Source organism: Sinocyclocheilus anshuiensis, unplaced genomic scaffold, assembly GCF_001515605.1.
Source record: "Sinocyclocheilus anshuiensis isolate Anshui unplaced genomic scaffold, SAMN03320099.WGS_v1.1 scaffold524, whole genome shotgun sequence".
Classification (NCBI taxonomy): domain Eukaryota; kingdom Metazoa; phylum Chordata; class Actinopteri; order Cypriniformes; family Cyprinidae; genus Sinocyclocheilus; species Sinocyclocheilus anshuiensis.
In genome coordinates this window covers 2,871,854-2,889,825 of record NW_015555703.1, presented here as the reverse complement: position 1 = coordinate 2,889,825, position 17,972 = coordinate 2,871,854, and the positions used below count along the sequence as shown (strand labels likewise).

The 17,972-nt window shown below is 37.2% G+C and overlaps 1 protein-coding gene across 1 annotated transcript in view; it reads right to left on the bottom strand.

The window, feature by feature from the left end:
- Positions 1-5,905: 5,905 nt before the first annotated feature.
- The window catches only part of LOC107671707 (zinc finger protein 521), an 87,046-nt gene continuing 74,979 nt past the window's right edge, over positions 5,906-17,972 (bottom strand). Inside the window, exons 8-9 of the mRNA XM_016464637.1 lie at positions 17,411-17,526; positions 5,906-6,867 (exon numbers count right to left, since the gene is read on the bottom strand). Coding sequence (XP_016320123.1) covers positions 6,838-6,867; positions 17,411-17,526 — 146 coding nt within the window. The 3' untranslated portion in view covers positions 5,906-6,837. The remainder of the gene's footprint in view (positions 6,868-17,410; positions 17,527-17,972) is intronic.

Genomic DNA, 17,972 nt, shown 5'->3' with positions numbered 1-17,972 from the left:
GACAGTGATGTCTGAGTGGGTGAGTTGTTTACTTTGTAATTAGTCAATTTCCTGCAGTATGACCCACTTTGTGCAATGATTGCGAGTGTGAGAAGAGGGCATGATCACAATGAGAAGGTAATAAGCCGATAGAGACACATCCTCCTGTCACGTGACTTTCACCTGTATATATAAGTATATAAATAAATGCTGACAATGTCTTCCATCATGTGCAACACATACTGTATACACCTCAAAACTATGTTTAAGTATGTGATGACTCTTTAAAGGGATAGTTCATCTAAAATAAAAATTCTGTCATCATTTACTTGCACAGTTCCTTTCTTTTGTTGAGCTAAAACGAAGATATTTTGAAGAATGTTGGTAACCAAACAGTTGATGGAAGGCATTGACTTCCATAGTATTTTTTTTTTCCATACTATAAGTCAGTGCCTACCATCAACTGGTTATCCAGTGCAATTAAGTATGCGTCTTACTCACTTGTTTTACTGTAAGAAAGTAATCAAATCTGTGTTCTTACTGAACAACATATATTCAGTATTATAACTGGCTGCTAAATGTTATATAGTGATAATTTTGCATTCTTAAACATTTCTACACACATACACTTTAATTTTGACAGTAAATGTTCAGTTTTTATAATATTAGCATTTGTATTTTACATTAATTGTATATTATAAGCAAATGCATTTTGCATTATACATTATGAGCTCTCTGTGTAATGTGTGGTTTTCTTTCAGTCGGTGCCAAACTGTTAATCTATGATTTAAATTATAATTAAAGCTATTGTTCTGCTAGGAATTATTCAGAAACACACTCATATAATGATTTAGATTTTGTGAATCGAGATGAAATTGTACACAGTACCAGTCAAAAATTTAAATACCTGCTTATTTATTATTACTATTTCCTAAATCTAGTAGTCATCAAGCTATGCCATATAAACGGTGACACACAAATGGGAAATAAGTAGTGGCCAAAATGATTTTATATTTTAGACTCTTTGACTTTTACAGCTCTGCACACTCTTTTCTCCCGTTTGCTAAACACTCACTATCCATCATTTTCCTTCACTATCCATTCCAACTTTTGATTAGTAGTGTTATTACAGGCTGAAGTTGAAACATTAATGAACTGATATGACAATAAAGGGTGTGATACAATTCAATGTCAGACTCATATACGTCACTGTTGTCCTGCAGAGAAATCAGACCCATGCAATAACAGCACATTATACAGACATAATCACACTCCCTGTTAACTATAGTACTGTATTGTGTAGTATTTGAAAATAAATACATGAATAACTTAATTATGACTGTCTGCATTAATCCTGCTGACTGACTTTGTCCATTAGATGTCACTGTTGATCTTTCTCTTGAACATCATACAATCTGACTGCATTTTTGGGTGGTTTTAAAATAATTTTAATTCATGACATAATTGAATTGATATATTTTTTATAGTATGTATTTCAGCACAAGGACTTAATCACGGTCTAGTTTACTTCAGTAAAACATTTGCTCATTTATATGAATATAATAAAAGATATAAATTAGATTTAAGAATATTCATATTAATAAAGTTTTTAAAAAGACGCTTCTAATGACACTTAAAAATATGAATCGTTTCCATGATCTATTGAAGTCCAATTAAAAGTTTTTTAATCCCTACAAAGTGTTTGTAATGAAGTGGCTATACAAACACATTATGAAATGAAAAAAAGAAAAGAAAACAAATACAGCAAAAGAAATGAACTATTTTAGTAAATAATCTGATGCAATTAAGTAGATAAACTATGTATGTCTGCACCCGAATCCATATTACATAGCAATGCTACTGAATTAATGCTGTTAAACTATACACTCTAAAAAATGCTGGGTTAAATACAACCCAGTGCTGGGTCAAATAGGGACAAACCCAGCAACTGGGTTGTTTTGACCCAGCGGTTGGGTTACTACCCAGAAGGTTGGGTTAAACATTTAATCCAACCGCGGGGTCAAAACAACCCAATTGCTGGGTTTGTTCCTATATTACCCAGCACTGGGTTGTATTTAACCCAGCATTTTTTAAGAGTGTACTATGCCTAAAAATGTCATTTTTTTAGTCGCTTAGTTATGTGTATAGTAATGTGTAAATTCTCTTCACACAAAACTCCACATTGATCAGATTTGTAACACTGCTAGTCATTCTTTCAAATCCTGATCTCATGCTTGCACTTGGTTTAATCACCAAAACGCAACAGTAGAACAGTACAGTCTCAACAAAGCAATTAAAAACCCTGTAATGTGGATACATTGCTTCACTTGTCATTCCTCCAGTGGCTCCCTGAGGAACGTCACGACAAGAGGTGATAATGACATGAAACATACAAACAGAATAACGTGACATGCTTGCATAACATAGCCCATAAATATCTCACACAAGACATTATCCTGTTGCTTTTTTATGCTTATCTCCATTTTAATGACATGAGAGTTTAGGAAGATGCTGCTCCATTCTGTTCCATATTTAATTAAGTTTCCTTTTCTTTCTGCAAAAGAAAAGCAGAATAAAAGACAAATAGCAAAGAGAAGAACAAAGAGAATGAAGTGGTTGATCAGGAGCGCTATTATTGCACTGTTTTAGCAATAAACTGTTTATCATTAACTAAAGTGAGCATTTGGGGACTTGGATGGAAGAGCTGCTTTTAGATGAAAAAAACTGGCCCTGAACAACAAAGATAAGAATATAAAGAATGCCTCGAACACAACAATGCAAGTCAAGCAAACATCAGAGTTTTAGGATTGATATCATCGTATAGACCATGTATAAGCTCATGCCATGAAATTTTGTTCTTTGATATTAAATCAGTAGTGTACGAAAACATAGTGGATATTAAGGTAACTCACAATACACCACAATAAGTGTACAGCCAAAGTACACACAACAACTATTACTGTCCATACCCATGTTACCAATGAAATTATTACAATAACATAGATTTTGATTTGTGGTTTTTAATCCATTTTTGTTTTTTAATCCAGTTTTGGTCGTTGTGGTTTAGAGTAATGTGCACATTTAACTGTAGAACAAAACAAAACTGACAATTAATATCCACAACTGTTCACATCAGCATATTAATTATACAAACGTGACAGCTGATAAGCATTTGCTCATAAAACAAATATAATTAATAATATATGTTTATCACATACATAATCAAACATCATACAGATCTTTCAAACTAATAAAGAAACAATTGGGGCTACTATTCCTTTTAAAAACAAACGTTTGCAAACGTGCACATCATGTCTCTCCCAACTCAAACATCACAAACACAGCTCTATAAAGTGAAGGCATGTCTCAACAGATACAGTAAAATCAGGCTACTTTCAATAAAAGCTCCAACATATTAGGAACACTTTAACTTGAAGTTTAGCTTACCTGTCGAGAAGAAACTCAAACATTCCAACACTGCCACTGTTTACCATTGTTTTACTCTATTGTCTGTCTCTGTGTATTTTTGGTAAACCATTGTATTTTGCTTTGCACTTCTGTAACAATCTGAATTTGTTTTCCACACCCGCTAAACACCCTCTGGCTCAGCTGTTGCAGTAGCCACGCCCCCAAACTCTCGCTATTGGCTGTGCAGATCAAGCGGCAACCTCCTCCTCCCTCTCTTGTCAAGCCAACAAGGAAGTGACTAAAACTGCAATTCATCGACTGGCCGCTAGAGGCTGGCTGCAAAAGGGAGTCAATCCCATAGACTCCCCATGTTAAAATACCCAACTTTACAGCAGAAAAAAACATGTTTACAGCCTGGTTCAAAAAATGATTTTGGTCTATATAGCTAATTTTGCCCTTCATGACAACTGTGAGGGGGGTGAATTTTTTTATAACTCATCCGTTTAAATTACATTAAGCCTTAAAGTTCTGCATAATTAAGGGCGTGGCCACTTGAGTGACAGGTGGAATTGCCGCTGCTGTCACGACCATCGAGCTAGATGGGCGTGGTTTCAACAACCAGCTCCCGCCTCTTTGCCCATCTTCGATTATCCGGGAGTGACGCGCGGTGACGCACTGCCAAGATGGCGACGGCCGCCTCCGCCCACTTTTGAGCTTCAAAAACTCTCTTCGGAACCCTACGGGTGACGTCACGGACACTACGTCCATTTTTTATACAGTCTATGGTGCAGATGTATGCAAATAGATTGACAGGCAGGTAGGGCATCCTATCATTGCATCGGTTGCAACGCTTTGGACGAACAATTTATGACCCTGGGCCTTCCACAGTGGATGTTTAGTTTTATATCTAGACTACTTTAATTACTGATTGCTATCAAGATGCGAAGAGACTTTCAACCAGTTTAACCAAAAATGTTTCTGGAAAAAATCACCTACCCTAACTTTAAATGAAGCAGCTAGTTATTAGGACCGCAGGACAGCCTGGGGTTGAGCGCTTTGCTCAAGGGCATCTCTGTTTGAGAGATTTCAACAGAAGAAGTCTAAATGAATGAACTCCCTCAATACGGGAAAACTTATTAACATATGTACCACTAGAGAGAGAGAAAAACACTAAATCACTGCTACAGTTAAAGGCTTACATCATTCAAATCCCTGTTACTTTAGGACTTGCAAAGTGCAGAAAGAAAGCAATTCCATTGATGGCAGGTACGTTATCCAACAATATCAAGAATCAAATCATCAAATCAAAGCATCTCTCAATGCAGTTAAGGAACACATTTTAATTTGTGTGTGTGTGTATCCACTGGGAATCAGTCCCACAACCTTGGCGTTGCTCTCTATGAGCTGAGCTACTGGGACACAAGCGTCATGTGAGCTGTCTTTATTCCCAGTGGTTTCATCGCTGCTCAATTGCATGAAGTTCAACACGGCTCATAATTACACTGTTAGCATGCATTATTTTAGGCCATCAATATCTGTTCTATATATGAAGAGATATACCAGCAGGCCATAAAAGAGATTACAATGCTTTGAACACGAGTGTCTTTATACTTAGATGTATACTACACTAGAACAGCTCCTCAAGTTTATGCCAATGAAGCAAATTAGTGAACAACACTATCTGTTTCCCCACTATCTCACAGGACGCTGAGAGATAACACGTGAAATCCATGTTAGATTTTGAATTCCTGAAGTTACCTGTTTTCCAGGCCAGCATGAAACAGCATGTGACAAAGATAAAGCTCACATCATATGCTGTCCATCAGACCCTCTGTAAAGCTTGTCACGTTTGCAAATTAGCCCCATATCAGCGTTTACAAACAGAACGAAGAATGGCGACTGCCTTGGAGCAGCTTGTGCTTTTATTGGATTATGTTCCAAGGTTTGCATTCTGTGTCATTCATAAAACCAAAAGGTTACCACAATGCCTCATCACCCACAAATCCAGCTTTGTGTCTCTCAAGCTGGGACTGATCTTCCCTGTATATGCAGCTTCAGTCCAGGACCATTTGGAAGAGAGAAATATAAATATTCAGACATGTCCCAAATGTTGCAACAATTTAAAACCTCTTAAATAAATGGAACAGCATGTTGGATATTTAGTTTGACCTTCTGAGATGGATGGACAACATTTTCTGAAGGTTAAGCACTTCCTTTCACTGACACTTGGGTAAAAAGTTTTTTTTAATATATATATATATATATACATATATATAATTATGTATATTTTATAATTATTTTTATAATTAATTAATAATTATGTATCCTATATATGGAAAGTGCCACTTAAAAAAAAAAATCTAATCATAGGGCATTGTGTATTGTGTGTGTGTGTGTGTGTGTGTTTATTTTTATTATTAATTTATTTTTATGTAATGTTTGGAAAAAGAATATACACAAACAAACATAAAAACACAGTAATGAAACATCTTTGGAAAAGCACAGCAAATCCATATCTTCATACAATTTTAATGTTTTCATCACATGAGAACACAAAAAGGTCCAACAAATCGGACCTCAATTAAAATTTTTATAGAACCTTTTTTTTTCTTTAATTGACATGTCATGACATAATAAAAGTCTCATTTCCAATTGTCCAGTTGCCACTTATCAAGTGTGTATAGAGTCAGCTCAAAACAAGAACATCCATAAAAGTATGGAGTGTTGCAAAAGTGCATGTCAATTTCATTTAATGTAAAACTGGTATATACTGTACATATTAAACACAACGTCGATACAGTAAGAGTAGGGCATTACACATCAGTCAGCCGTGACATGCTCCTGACAGCATTTGTGTAGCCAACCCCTCACCCTCTTTCTTATAGAAAGAAACATTCTAGACACATCCAGACTTTAGCAAGCAGTAAACATTAAAAACAGAAATACACAAGTCAACATGGACAGACAGCAGTTTCTCTAACTGTGAGAAATGAGCTCAGGATAAGAGAAGATCATTAGGAATGGATTACTGCTGCTTCTGTACTGTTCTGATTTTGCATATATTCGACATATTATCATTTATATTTCATGTCACGCAAAAGTTTGATGTCTGGTGTTCTGGTCACTTGAGGCAGGCTGGGCTGCTCTTGTTTTGTGAGCCCAAATTCTTTCTCATATCTGCTCAATCTGGTTTCTTTTGTAATGTTCAAACACGTTTATTTTTAACAATAAAAATGCAAGACTCTTTACAAGAATAGGAAAAGCAAAACATGAAGGATATTACTTACAAATAGGTTGTTGGAACACTGAATGTCAAACATCTATCCTTCTACCCCCTGCCTTCATTTCTTCATAATTGTTTTGTTTGACTGAGTGCAACACAAAAATGCAATGTTCATATATTTCTTGGGTCATGATGGGGTCTTGATTCTCTTCCAGGCGATTCTGTTGTTAACTGCTGTGCAGACTCAGACTGTGGTTCTGAAAAAGGAAACACAATGCAAGTCAATCAACACAGTAACAGTTTGTTAATTCGCCTTAAAACATTCAGCCCAGATGAGAATGTGTTCACACTGCGTTTGTTTTGTTGAACACGTGAATCAGACAGGCTTGAACAATCAACAATCATTTGATGTAGTCATATTTATTCATTATATCACATTGCCTGTGTGATTCTGCACAATTCTGTTTTGATTTTGAAAAAAACAAACACACAAGCTCACTTCAGGCAGCTCTGGTTTAACAAAATCTAGTCAAAATATCTCAAAATAAAAAGATAATCTAATGCATGGGCTGACTAAAGAGAGAACAAAGAAACGCAACAGTTTTATAGCTTGTGTTTTTACTTTTGTTCAGAATGAAAAATTAAAATGTGGCAAACCTACAGGGGTTTAACCGACGTGCCTGACCTTGACCATAATATATTTCTCTGGCAGCTGTAAATGGAGACACCGAGTCGGGAGAACCTAAATTCAATATCCTTCATCAAGGAAGGGAGCATTTAAGGAACAGCGAAAGCCTCAGGAGGTGAGCAGGACATTACTGGAATTCATTTTGGGATTATCACAGAGAAGGACAATGTGGAGGCTGGTCAACCCAACAGGCCTAGGTCTGTGAGAAGATGGTCATTGATAAACTCCTTCTCATGCTGCCCTAAACCCAGCAGAAAGCAATGGAGAGGCAACGCATGCCAGAGATGCTGTGAATAGCACCCCAACCTTCCCACAGAAGACCACATCAGAGAGCCGACAGCCGGAGGGCACCTTCCCATTAGAGCAGTGCGAAATCCGAAAGGAAACCATGCTGCTCAACTTCCCAAAGATCCATGCCTGTATGGCCATCATCCACCCCATCAAATCCCAAATGCTCTGTGACGGGAAAACCAACTAAATTGACAGCACATCATAGGGGTTGAACGACTTCAGATTTTTTAATGTCGACTTTTATGTGATGAAAGTCGAGTCGAAGTCGACTAGTCGCTGACGACGTCATTAATGAACAAATAAGTCTGGAGCTGAGACTCAAACACCTTGTGCACAGCTATGGCATATGACACAGCGCTGCCCACATGGCTAATGCTCCTATAACAGCTCTTTTATCAGTTCTTTTGTCTTTGGGTCGTTATATTTCTCACAGATTTCTGCTCGTTCTAAATCAGATAAAGTAGCACAGTAAAGATTACATTCATATGAATGCATTAGTGAGAGCGATTGCGTGTGTGAATTAATTCTACCTGGCAGCGTCTCTCTACTAGTAGTGAAGCTGTGGGATTTCAGTTTCTAAGCTATTTTATTTTATAAATCACAGAACAGTGTTGACAATGCATTTCCGCACTGAATGATTCTGTGTGCACGCCTTCAAAGATTTCTTATCCTGTTGCACCCTCTATAGGACCAGCGACTAGTCGACGTCACGCGTCATGGCAGAGCATTGAAGTCGACTAGTCGGTGCAACCCCTAGGACCCTAGTGGATTCCGGGAGCAGTTTCATCGTCCTCCATACTCATTCCCTTACTCATGCCAATAATTGCCCTAATTTCCCATTACCTATATGTTTATACCACAAAATACCCTGAAGCAGATCCTCTCTGCAAAGCCACACTACGCAACATCGCCAGAGAGATGTTTCTTCTCTCCACCAGAGTAGCGATTCCAACGAGGATGTAAAAAGGAATCTAAGCCACCTGGTGAGCAAATTCTAAAAAGTGTTCCTAGAGCTCTCCTGTCAGACTGAGGCGACAGCATATCATGTATGCATGCTGCTAGGGGTGATTATAAGACAGTGGCCCGATGGGCGTTGAGGACAGATTATTGAGGAGGTGAGCCGAATGCTGCAACTAGTCATCGAGAGAGTCCACGATGGTCACGGTCCACCCTCATCATCATAGTTTTAAAATCCAACAGCACCTCCTAGGTCTGTAATGACTAAAATTATGGGCTTGTCCAAATACCCACACTTGCAGTCTTTGCCCTTGTCCACTTGTCTACTTACGTGATGTATTTCCTGTATTTGGTCCAAGTGTTCAAGTGAGCGTGAAGACCACAAGTGTGTGTAGAACTTTTAATTCATTACCTGACGGGACACACTTATAGTGTTGTAAATATGCAAGTGTTTACAGAGCTTTATTACAATTAACTACTAAAGGTCTGTTCAGTAGTCTCTATAACAGATGACACAGTTAAGTAATTGTGGTGCTTCTAATTGAGTCATATCTGAGTCAGATTTCGGCAAAAAGTCTCAATTTATTTCCAGAACATGATGCATGATGGGATATACTTATCCTCGAATACCGCTCCGGAGGTTTTAGTGTGTGTTAAAGGCATTGTGCTTTGACGAATTTAAGACCTGGGACAGTTTTGCGCGCACACTTCCTGTTGCATGCACATGCTTTCAAGTGGCCAAGAACACAAATGTGGGTATTTGGACAAGTCCAATCTTTCAAGCATGGATGGGTATCCCATGCTGTGAGAGCCCAGCCTTAGAACTGTGGTTCCCAACCCTGTTCCTGGAGCCTTCCTAACACTGCACATTTTGCACATCTCCTTAATCAAACACACCTGATTCAGGTCATCAGCTCATTAGTAGACCTGAAGACCGGAAATGGGTTTGTCAGACAAAGGAGACGTGCAATGGAGACATGCTTCAGAAACGTGATTGTGAACCACTGCCCTAGAGAACGAACAGGGATACAAATGCCAGGGTGATTCAGTGGATTTATCACACCATGACTGTGCTATTAGACTGTGAAACACCAAGTTAATAGTAATGCAAATTGTATCTCTTAAATGGATCAGATTTGGTCCATCCATCCTCTCATCTTCTGGCACTCTTCCCTGCTATTTATCATTTAGTCTGATCTGTAAATACTGTATGCTTGAAAACCTGTGCTAATTAGGCTCATTTCATCACAACTGCAATAGGCTGCATTGTTAACATTTGTTAATTAAGCCAAGTGTTAACAAGTTCCATTAGGCTACCTAGCAATTGTCAAGTGCTATTACTATAATTCAGTATAGGCTACAAAGAAGCACTTAATCTACAGTCATTTAGAAGCAAATATCCACAGCGACTTACAGAACATTCAGTGAATACAAATCTCTGCAATTTGTTATTTTAGTAATTTTTTGATCAACTGTGATGACCGTGTCACAGTAGGGACATTCAGGTAGAACTGACAAACTTGGCAACACACTGGGAAAAGCTGAAGATGTCAACTTTGGATATGTATTGTTTGAGGACAGTGAAGGAGCTCTCAGGAGTAGTAAAATCTCTCCGGGAGGTAATTAGGGCTTGGAGTTGGTGAGCAGAATTTGTTCAGCGTGCAATATGCTGCCATATCTTCCTGTCTTAGCCTACTCACGTCTACCGCATCATTGGCATGAAGTTTCTGTCTGTGATAAGAACTGTGGCTTGTGAACGCTTCACCACACTGAAGCTTGTGAAGAACACACTTAGGGTGTCTCTTACACACTTGAAATTGAAATGGCCATTAGGCGCTCTTGGGGACATGATATGATCATGGTTGAGCGTATAGCTTGAACAAAGATTTAAAGGGGTCATATGATGTGATTTCAAGTTTTCCTTTCTCTTTGGAGTGTTACAAGCTGATTGTGCATAGATAAGATCCCTGAAGTTGCAAAGACTAAAGTCTCAAAACCAAAGAGATATTCTTTATCAAAGACTCTGCCACGCCCCCCTAAAACGGCTCGTTCTAACACGCCCCCACATACCTACCTCACTATGTGGAAATATTTGCATAATGCCGCCCAAATGTTCACGCAAAGAAAGAAGGCGTGGTTTCAGTAACCGCAGTTAGTGTTGAAGCAGCATGTCAGGGAGACGCTGTGTGTTTCTAGGCAAAAGCAAAAGCACTTTATTTGGCCTTCCGAAAGTAGATGCATGTAGGAATCTTTAAGATTACTTACAACAGAACAGCAATGCATTTTATGGACGACCGTTTCGTGAACCTAGGAGAGGAGGTAATTCTGACTTTGCTATGACAATCTGGCGCTTCTGAATCAGCTACTGTTTTGTTATTAGTTTAAGTATTTGCTATGTACTGTTCAAATGCGGAGTTTTGCGCATCGTGTGTGTGTGTGTGTGTGTGTGTGTGTGCGCGCGCGCGTGTGTGTGTGTGTGTGTGTGTGAGAGAGAGAGAGAGAGAGAGAGCGAGAGAGAGATAGGGTCACATCACAGTGGAGGCAGCTGTCTTAACAGTGGCTTGTGTACTGCAAACACATACCAGCTTCATCACTGTGTGTGTCACGCGACTCTATTCCCCTTTCGGGCTTTGTCTTTACATTTATTTTGAAAGATGAAGCTCGCGATTATGGTAAGGGGCGTTACATTTCCGACGAGTGCTTGCGGTGTTCGGCCAATCACAATGCACTGGGTCAGCTGGCCAATCAGAGCAGACTGCGCTTGTCGGAAGGAGGGACTTTGTAGAAAACGAAGCGTTTGAGAGAGGCGGGGCATAGAGGACCTACAATAATGTACAGTATTTGAAAAATAATGTGTTTTTTGAACATTAAAGCATGTCAACATATTCTGTTACACCAAATACACAAAATAATGATCTTTAAAAAAGCATCTTTAATAAACTTAACAGCCAACAGTGCTGGCAGCTTCAGACATGACTTTCTCCAGTGTGTGTTTGCTGTAGTTTGTGAATCACGACGACTGTATTAGAAAAGCTCAAAACTGAACAGACAATTGCTGGATTGTAGAAATGAACAACTAAGTGAAAAAAAGAATACAAGAATTGTGTAGTTTCTTTTTGAATTAACATACTGAAATATTTACCAAAAATACTTTTTTGGCAGCCTAAGGACTTCCATTTCAACATTGCTCTAAAAGAATAAGGAAATATGTCAACATTTGCAATCATGGGAATTAAAGACAAATAATAAAATACTAAAAGCCGAAATCTAATTAAAATGTAATCAGTGCTTTACTGTACCTGAGCAGTTAACAAATGCATATTATCAATCTTTTTCTTAAAAATCAACATTTGGGTTCAAGTGTATGCATCTGATTTTAAATTAGGGCTGCAACTAGTGATAATTAGAACAACGAATCAACTATTCGGGCAATTAATGCAACAATTAATCATTGGCTCTTAACTGATTTTTCCGACATATATAGCTTTTAGACTAACAAGCCATTTTTTTATTGTAACATTTAACATGCACAATGTGCTCCTACTGAACACCATTTCCAATCTTGCATGTATCACTCATGACAGGATTGTTTTGTTTGCAATTTCTCAAAACTTTATGTCACACACTATGGGAAACTACAGGAGAACATTGTGCATGTTAAATGTTTAAAAAAATGGCTTGTTAGACTAAAAGCTCTACATGTCGGAAAAATCAGCTAAGAGCTAATGATTAATTGTTGCATTAATCGCCCGAATAGTTGATTCGAAAAAATATCTGTAGTGAAGTTCTTAAATAAAAGAAAGGATTTTTTTTCTCTCTTCCCAATATCTTGTATTGTCTTTTGTGAGAACCGCATATTGAAACAATTCACTGAAACAAAATTTCCCCAAGGGGATGAATAAAGTTACTAACTAAACATGAACAGACTAACCCCTTCACAAAATGCCCTCCATCAAGGCGGTTAACAAAAGTACATGCAATGGTCACTCAAGGAAGTAATTTTACAGTTTATAATCATGTGACCAAGCAGTCCTGTGGTCAAAATGTGTTATTGCACAATCAAATGAATATTCAACAATGAGAATATTTGTTGTCATTTTTTATTTTACGCATTTATTACCGTAACCGGTCACCATTTAAGTTTTTTACCAAATTAAAATTTTTTTTTTTTTTTTTTTGATTTCAATGATTCTGCAGTGAGAAAAAATAAAGTACAAATGTTCCAAATTGTATATGAATTCATGAAAGCTGCATGCACAACAATTATAAATACGATTTGAAAATGCAGCTTAAAGTAGTTTTAGATGGACTCTTGCACTTGAGTTTTTACAGTCAGACCAAGATTCACTTTCCCCAATAATGCCATCAGTAGTAATTCTGCTAAATGACTTTAATTGAAACATTTGCACAACAGCGTGCGTCTTGACAATGCTGAAGCAAAGTATATTTTATTTCACATTAGCAGAATCGCTTGTAAAAAAGTTCACAGGAAGTTTACAGGAAGCAGAAGTGTGTCACAGATCAAACCTGTTTGTTTGGATTGTGCGTCTCCCAGCGGTGATGAGCAGAGAATGAGCGCGCTCATAGGGTTTGTCACCGTCTCAAGACGATGTGTTTGCATACACACATCAGACCCAGCCAGAGGCGGGAACAAACACAAACACACACGCAAACTCTCGCAGGACGCTGCTGTCTGTATCTGATCTACCTGCATCCGTGTGTCACTCTTGGGTAATATCGGAGCTTTCATTACACTTTTGTGTACGAATCATATTTTAAAAACATCTGAGCAGTCTTAAACCTGAAGTCAAATGCTTTTATTCTTGTTGTGCTTCAGAGTTAATGTCAAAAGTCTGAGTGATAGAAAACTATGGTTAGAAAACTGGGTTAGTTTTTTTGTCTGCTGTGAATGCTGATACAAATATTCAGGGAAACATGGATTTAGTTTTTCATGTAGCTGCTGTCATGAATTAATCGGAGGGTTATTGTTGACCTGATTAATTGATTAAGGAATTGAATAAACAGTTGCTGTATATTTCAGTGCAAAAACATGCATCTTTTCCAATCCAGTTTAACCTGATTGCACTACTGTGTCACATTTACATCTGGTAACACTTTATTTCATAATTACATTTTATTACATAATTATGCAAAGTTACTTATAGTTAGTAGAATGTCTAAAGTGGATGAAATAAAATGTAATTATACATCTCAGTGCAAACACACATTTCAATTAATGCTGTTATATTAACACCCACAAATACGATCAATACATTTTATTTATTTATTTTTATTTTTAATATAGCACCACCCACAAAAAGCGCGCAGTGAGCATAATTATATTTTACATTTTCTATTCAATCATCGCAGTTGCACTTCATAAAATGTTGATGAAATGGTAGAGAAGACTGGTTGCAATTAAAGGGTCCTATCAGTAGATGCTATTTCTTTATTAGACAGAGATGCATCAAAAGTAAAGATGTTATGCTTTATGAGATGTAGCTAATATTATAAGCAAATATTTAAGCAATATAGTACAGGAGGAATTATGGGGCCAAGCACATCAGTACATGAACATTACTTTCAGCATGATCCCAAAATTTTAAGGAAGATTATGAAGATTATTTTATGCCATTTGAAAGGTTGTGCACAGATTTATTGACCTGTAGAGCCATTCAAATTGCCTGACCTCTGAACATTCAACTCTTGAATCTAAAGAGGCTCATGACTTCAGGCCAAATTATTTAAAACCTATAAGCACATTCATCAAATTTCACACACAATTAACATCCATTTTTTGTATTTCGGTGTGTGTGTTATGTGTATAGATATACATATGGTGTGTTACTGTGTGTATACGGGTGTAAAGGCGAGGCGCTTGTTCCTATGAGAGCTGATTAGGTTGAGTTTTTCCCATCATGCTCTTGGCAGGTCAGTGGTGATGCAGTGACTCCTCACTGAGCTCAGGGTATAAGAAGTTTGGGCACGGTCTGTCACAGCCCTTCATCTTCACCTATATGAGCTCAACACAAATAAATAAAACATCTCTGTATCCATCCGTCCTCGTGACCTCTGACCTCTCTGACTGAGCGGAGATGACTGCAGTGTGAAGAACTGAAGAAACAAGATCCCACACAAGACAGGAGTCCAAAGAAAACAACCTTGACTTTCTGATGGACGGATAAGTGCGATTCTGACAGCGAAGTAAACCAACAGATAAACCCTTTTGTTTGGATTCATATACACATATACTATAGCTTTAAAGTGGAAGTGATGCAGTCAGTCAAGTTTACATTATTAAGTGAACTGATTTCCACTTTAATAAAAAAATATGTATATATAAACACAATTAATGTAACCATTTTAAAGAAAAAAGGAAATGAAAACAATGTTTGCCATACCACGATCAAAACTTTGTGATTTAGACAGTTTGATGTGGGATATTCATCCAATTTATGGTGAAAACCAAACACATTTGTGTGTTAAAATAACATTTGTGTGTTCAAAAAGTGAAGAAATGTTTATATTACTTCACTGGCCAACGCTGTGTAATTGCAAGACGTCAGCACCTTTGCTCCAAAAGCTATAACAAAACATCCTTTTTTCTTTAACATTAATCGTATTTGTTATATATTTTTCAATCAAAGTGGAAATCAGTTTACTATATAATGTAAACTTGACTGACTGCTTCACTTCCACTTTAAGGTAACCAGATGTTTGAGATGAAAACCATGGTGAAATTTCTGATGTTATTATCTTTGATTACAAATTGTTGACTGTGATTTCAAAAATCACAAAAAATAAAAACAGAAACAGAAGTAGCAACAGATCTTTTTATCTGTATTGTGATGCACATCTGAGTGACGAAATATAGGGGTGGCACTTGGCTCTATGCACTGGCTGTTGATTGGATGTTGATATGTGGGCGTGGCATCAGATGACCATGTGGGGGCGGAGTTTACGTTGACTACATGATTGGAGAAGTCCTGCATATGTCAGAGAGCAATCTATCATTTCACCGGAAGATCTAGTTATGAAACATTCACTGATGAATAGCTCACAATAAGAATTATAATATGCTTTTAAAAAGCAGATAGGTTGAATTTTCATTTCATGTTAAGTTGTCCTTGTTACGTATTGTATGTTATGTAATGTAATTACACAAGTAAGTGTTAATTAACAACATGCACTTAATATAGGTTTAGAGCTTAGTTTAGGGTTTGGTTTAGCGTTAGTTGCTTGTAATTATGCATAATTATACTTTATTATTGTAAATATATGTCATGTGTAAAAAGGACACATTAAAATGTTCATCAGTGCACGCTTATACACTGCAAAGACTGGTGAATAACTACGAGGCCTTTCTCTTTCAGAGTAAAAGACAACATTGAAATTCCACATGTATGAGATCATATAAAATAAGTTGTATTTATAACAAGCAATATCTAGCATATTTCCCACGAGAGCTGCAGCCACTAAAAAGATACTGTCCCAGGAAAGATTAGTTTCCTTATGTGTGGATAACTTGTCCCATTTATTTATCAATGAAATGTCTCATTGTCTACCAGGAGAATTCTCTGCTGTCTTCACTATACCTGTTTATATGCATCACAGCAGTAACGTTAAGAATCTGCTTAAAGAGCTCCACAGTAAATCCTTTTTATTGCCATGGTGTCACACTAACATAAAAAATGTCTAAACTCCCATTAACATGGTGTAAATCCTCTAATTGTGCGAGGTAAAGAGGGCCACAATACAGTTTTCCATCCTGTATAGATTATGAAGCTATATATTAGAAGTATAATATTTTTTAGAAGTACATACTATACAAGCACAAGCCAGAATTTTGGTATCATTACAAGCACAGGTAGGTTTTAAAATGTTTAGCTGCTCCTTAGCTTGTTTCATTCTTGCTTTCTTCAAAGTAAAGTCTTTTTTTTTTAAGTGAAAAGAAAAGGAAACAGAAACAGTTGAGGTATTTTTACTCTCACAATGAAAGAAAATGAAAAAGGATGCCGAGTGCAAGGCCGACATAAACATAGAGAGGGGAGAAAAAACAGAGATGGTATAAAAAGGGGACAGGTTTAAAAATGAATATGAGGAATTCACAGCGCTCATCTAAGGAGGTGTATAATATCTGAAAAATAATGCAGTTGCTCAATAGCACTCGATTCGCTGATAAAGGAAGCACGCAATTTGAAATCTGCCATCTCTATTCATAGGCTCAGTTCTGCTGTCATTTTTGGAGCCAATCACTGGAGCTGTAAATGCCACGTGACTAATTACTCTAAAGTTGCAGGAAAATGATGCCATGACAGCACTGATTGGCTGATGGCAACACGAGGACAGGCCCAAACCCTCCTGAGCTGTGATGTCAAAGCAAACATTTTTAAATCCATTGCATGCATTTAAAAGCTTCTAAAAAAAGAACTGGCCAGTAATAACACATCTACTATAAAATAATGAAATATCTGTGATTTTAATGTTGCTTTATTATATACACATTTGGTATTAGATTTACATCTGTTTTAAATAAATCAAGAACTTTATGCTTGCTGGCAGACATATATCATTATATTGTATAATATTATATAATTAAGTGCCTGATTTCAATGAGCTTTCCTTTGTGTCGCATCACAATGTTACAGCTGATTTTCAAACTGTCCCAGTGATGCTTTGCCTTTTTGTTTTGTTCATGCTTCACTGGCTGATCTGACAGAGGTATTTTTTGCTTAAACACACCCTATTTACAACCGTATTTCTTCCCCATGATTTATTTGCTCAGCCACGAATAAGGTCATGATGGGGTTATTTGGCTGGTCATGTGATCTCAGCATGGCATGCTCATTCTCAGTTCATCTCACCTGAAGCTCGGTCTGGAAGAAGAACTTCAGCGGGCATCGTGAGCAGTCGTAGATCTTGTCCTCTTGCCCGTGTGCGGTGAAGATGTGCTGCTGCAGTTTACAGGCTTGCACGAAAACTGCAACGAGACACAACACGTGTTAAAGTCACATCTTTCCATACGCACTACCAGTTTCGCATCGTAAAGCTTTTTGACACACAGGCCTATGCTTGATTTCTTGAAATTAGTACTGTAGACAAATGTAAGTCTTGCCTGTGCACGAAAGAATTTTAATGCTTTTAAAAGAATCTCTTCTGCTCACCAAGGATGCATTTACTTGATCAAAAAAATACAGTAAAAATATTAATATTGTGAAATTGTATTATAATTTAAAATAACTGTTTTCTATGTGAATTTATTTCTCTGATCAAAGCTGAATTTTCAGCATAATTAAAAAAAACAGTCTTCAGTGTCACACAATCTTCAGAAATCATTGTAATATGATGATTTGCTGCTCAACAAACATTTCTGATTATTATCAATGTTGAAAACAGTTGTGCTGCACAAAATTTCTGTGGAAACTG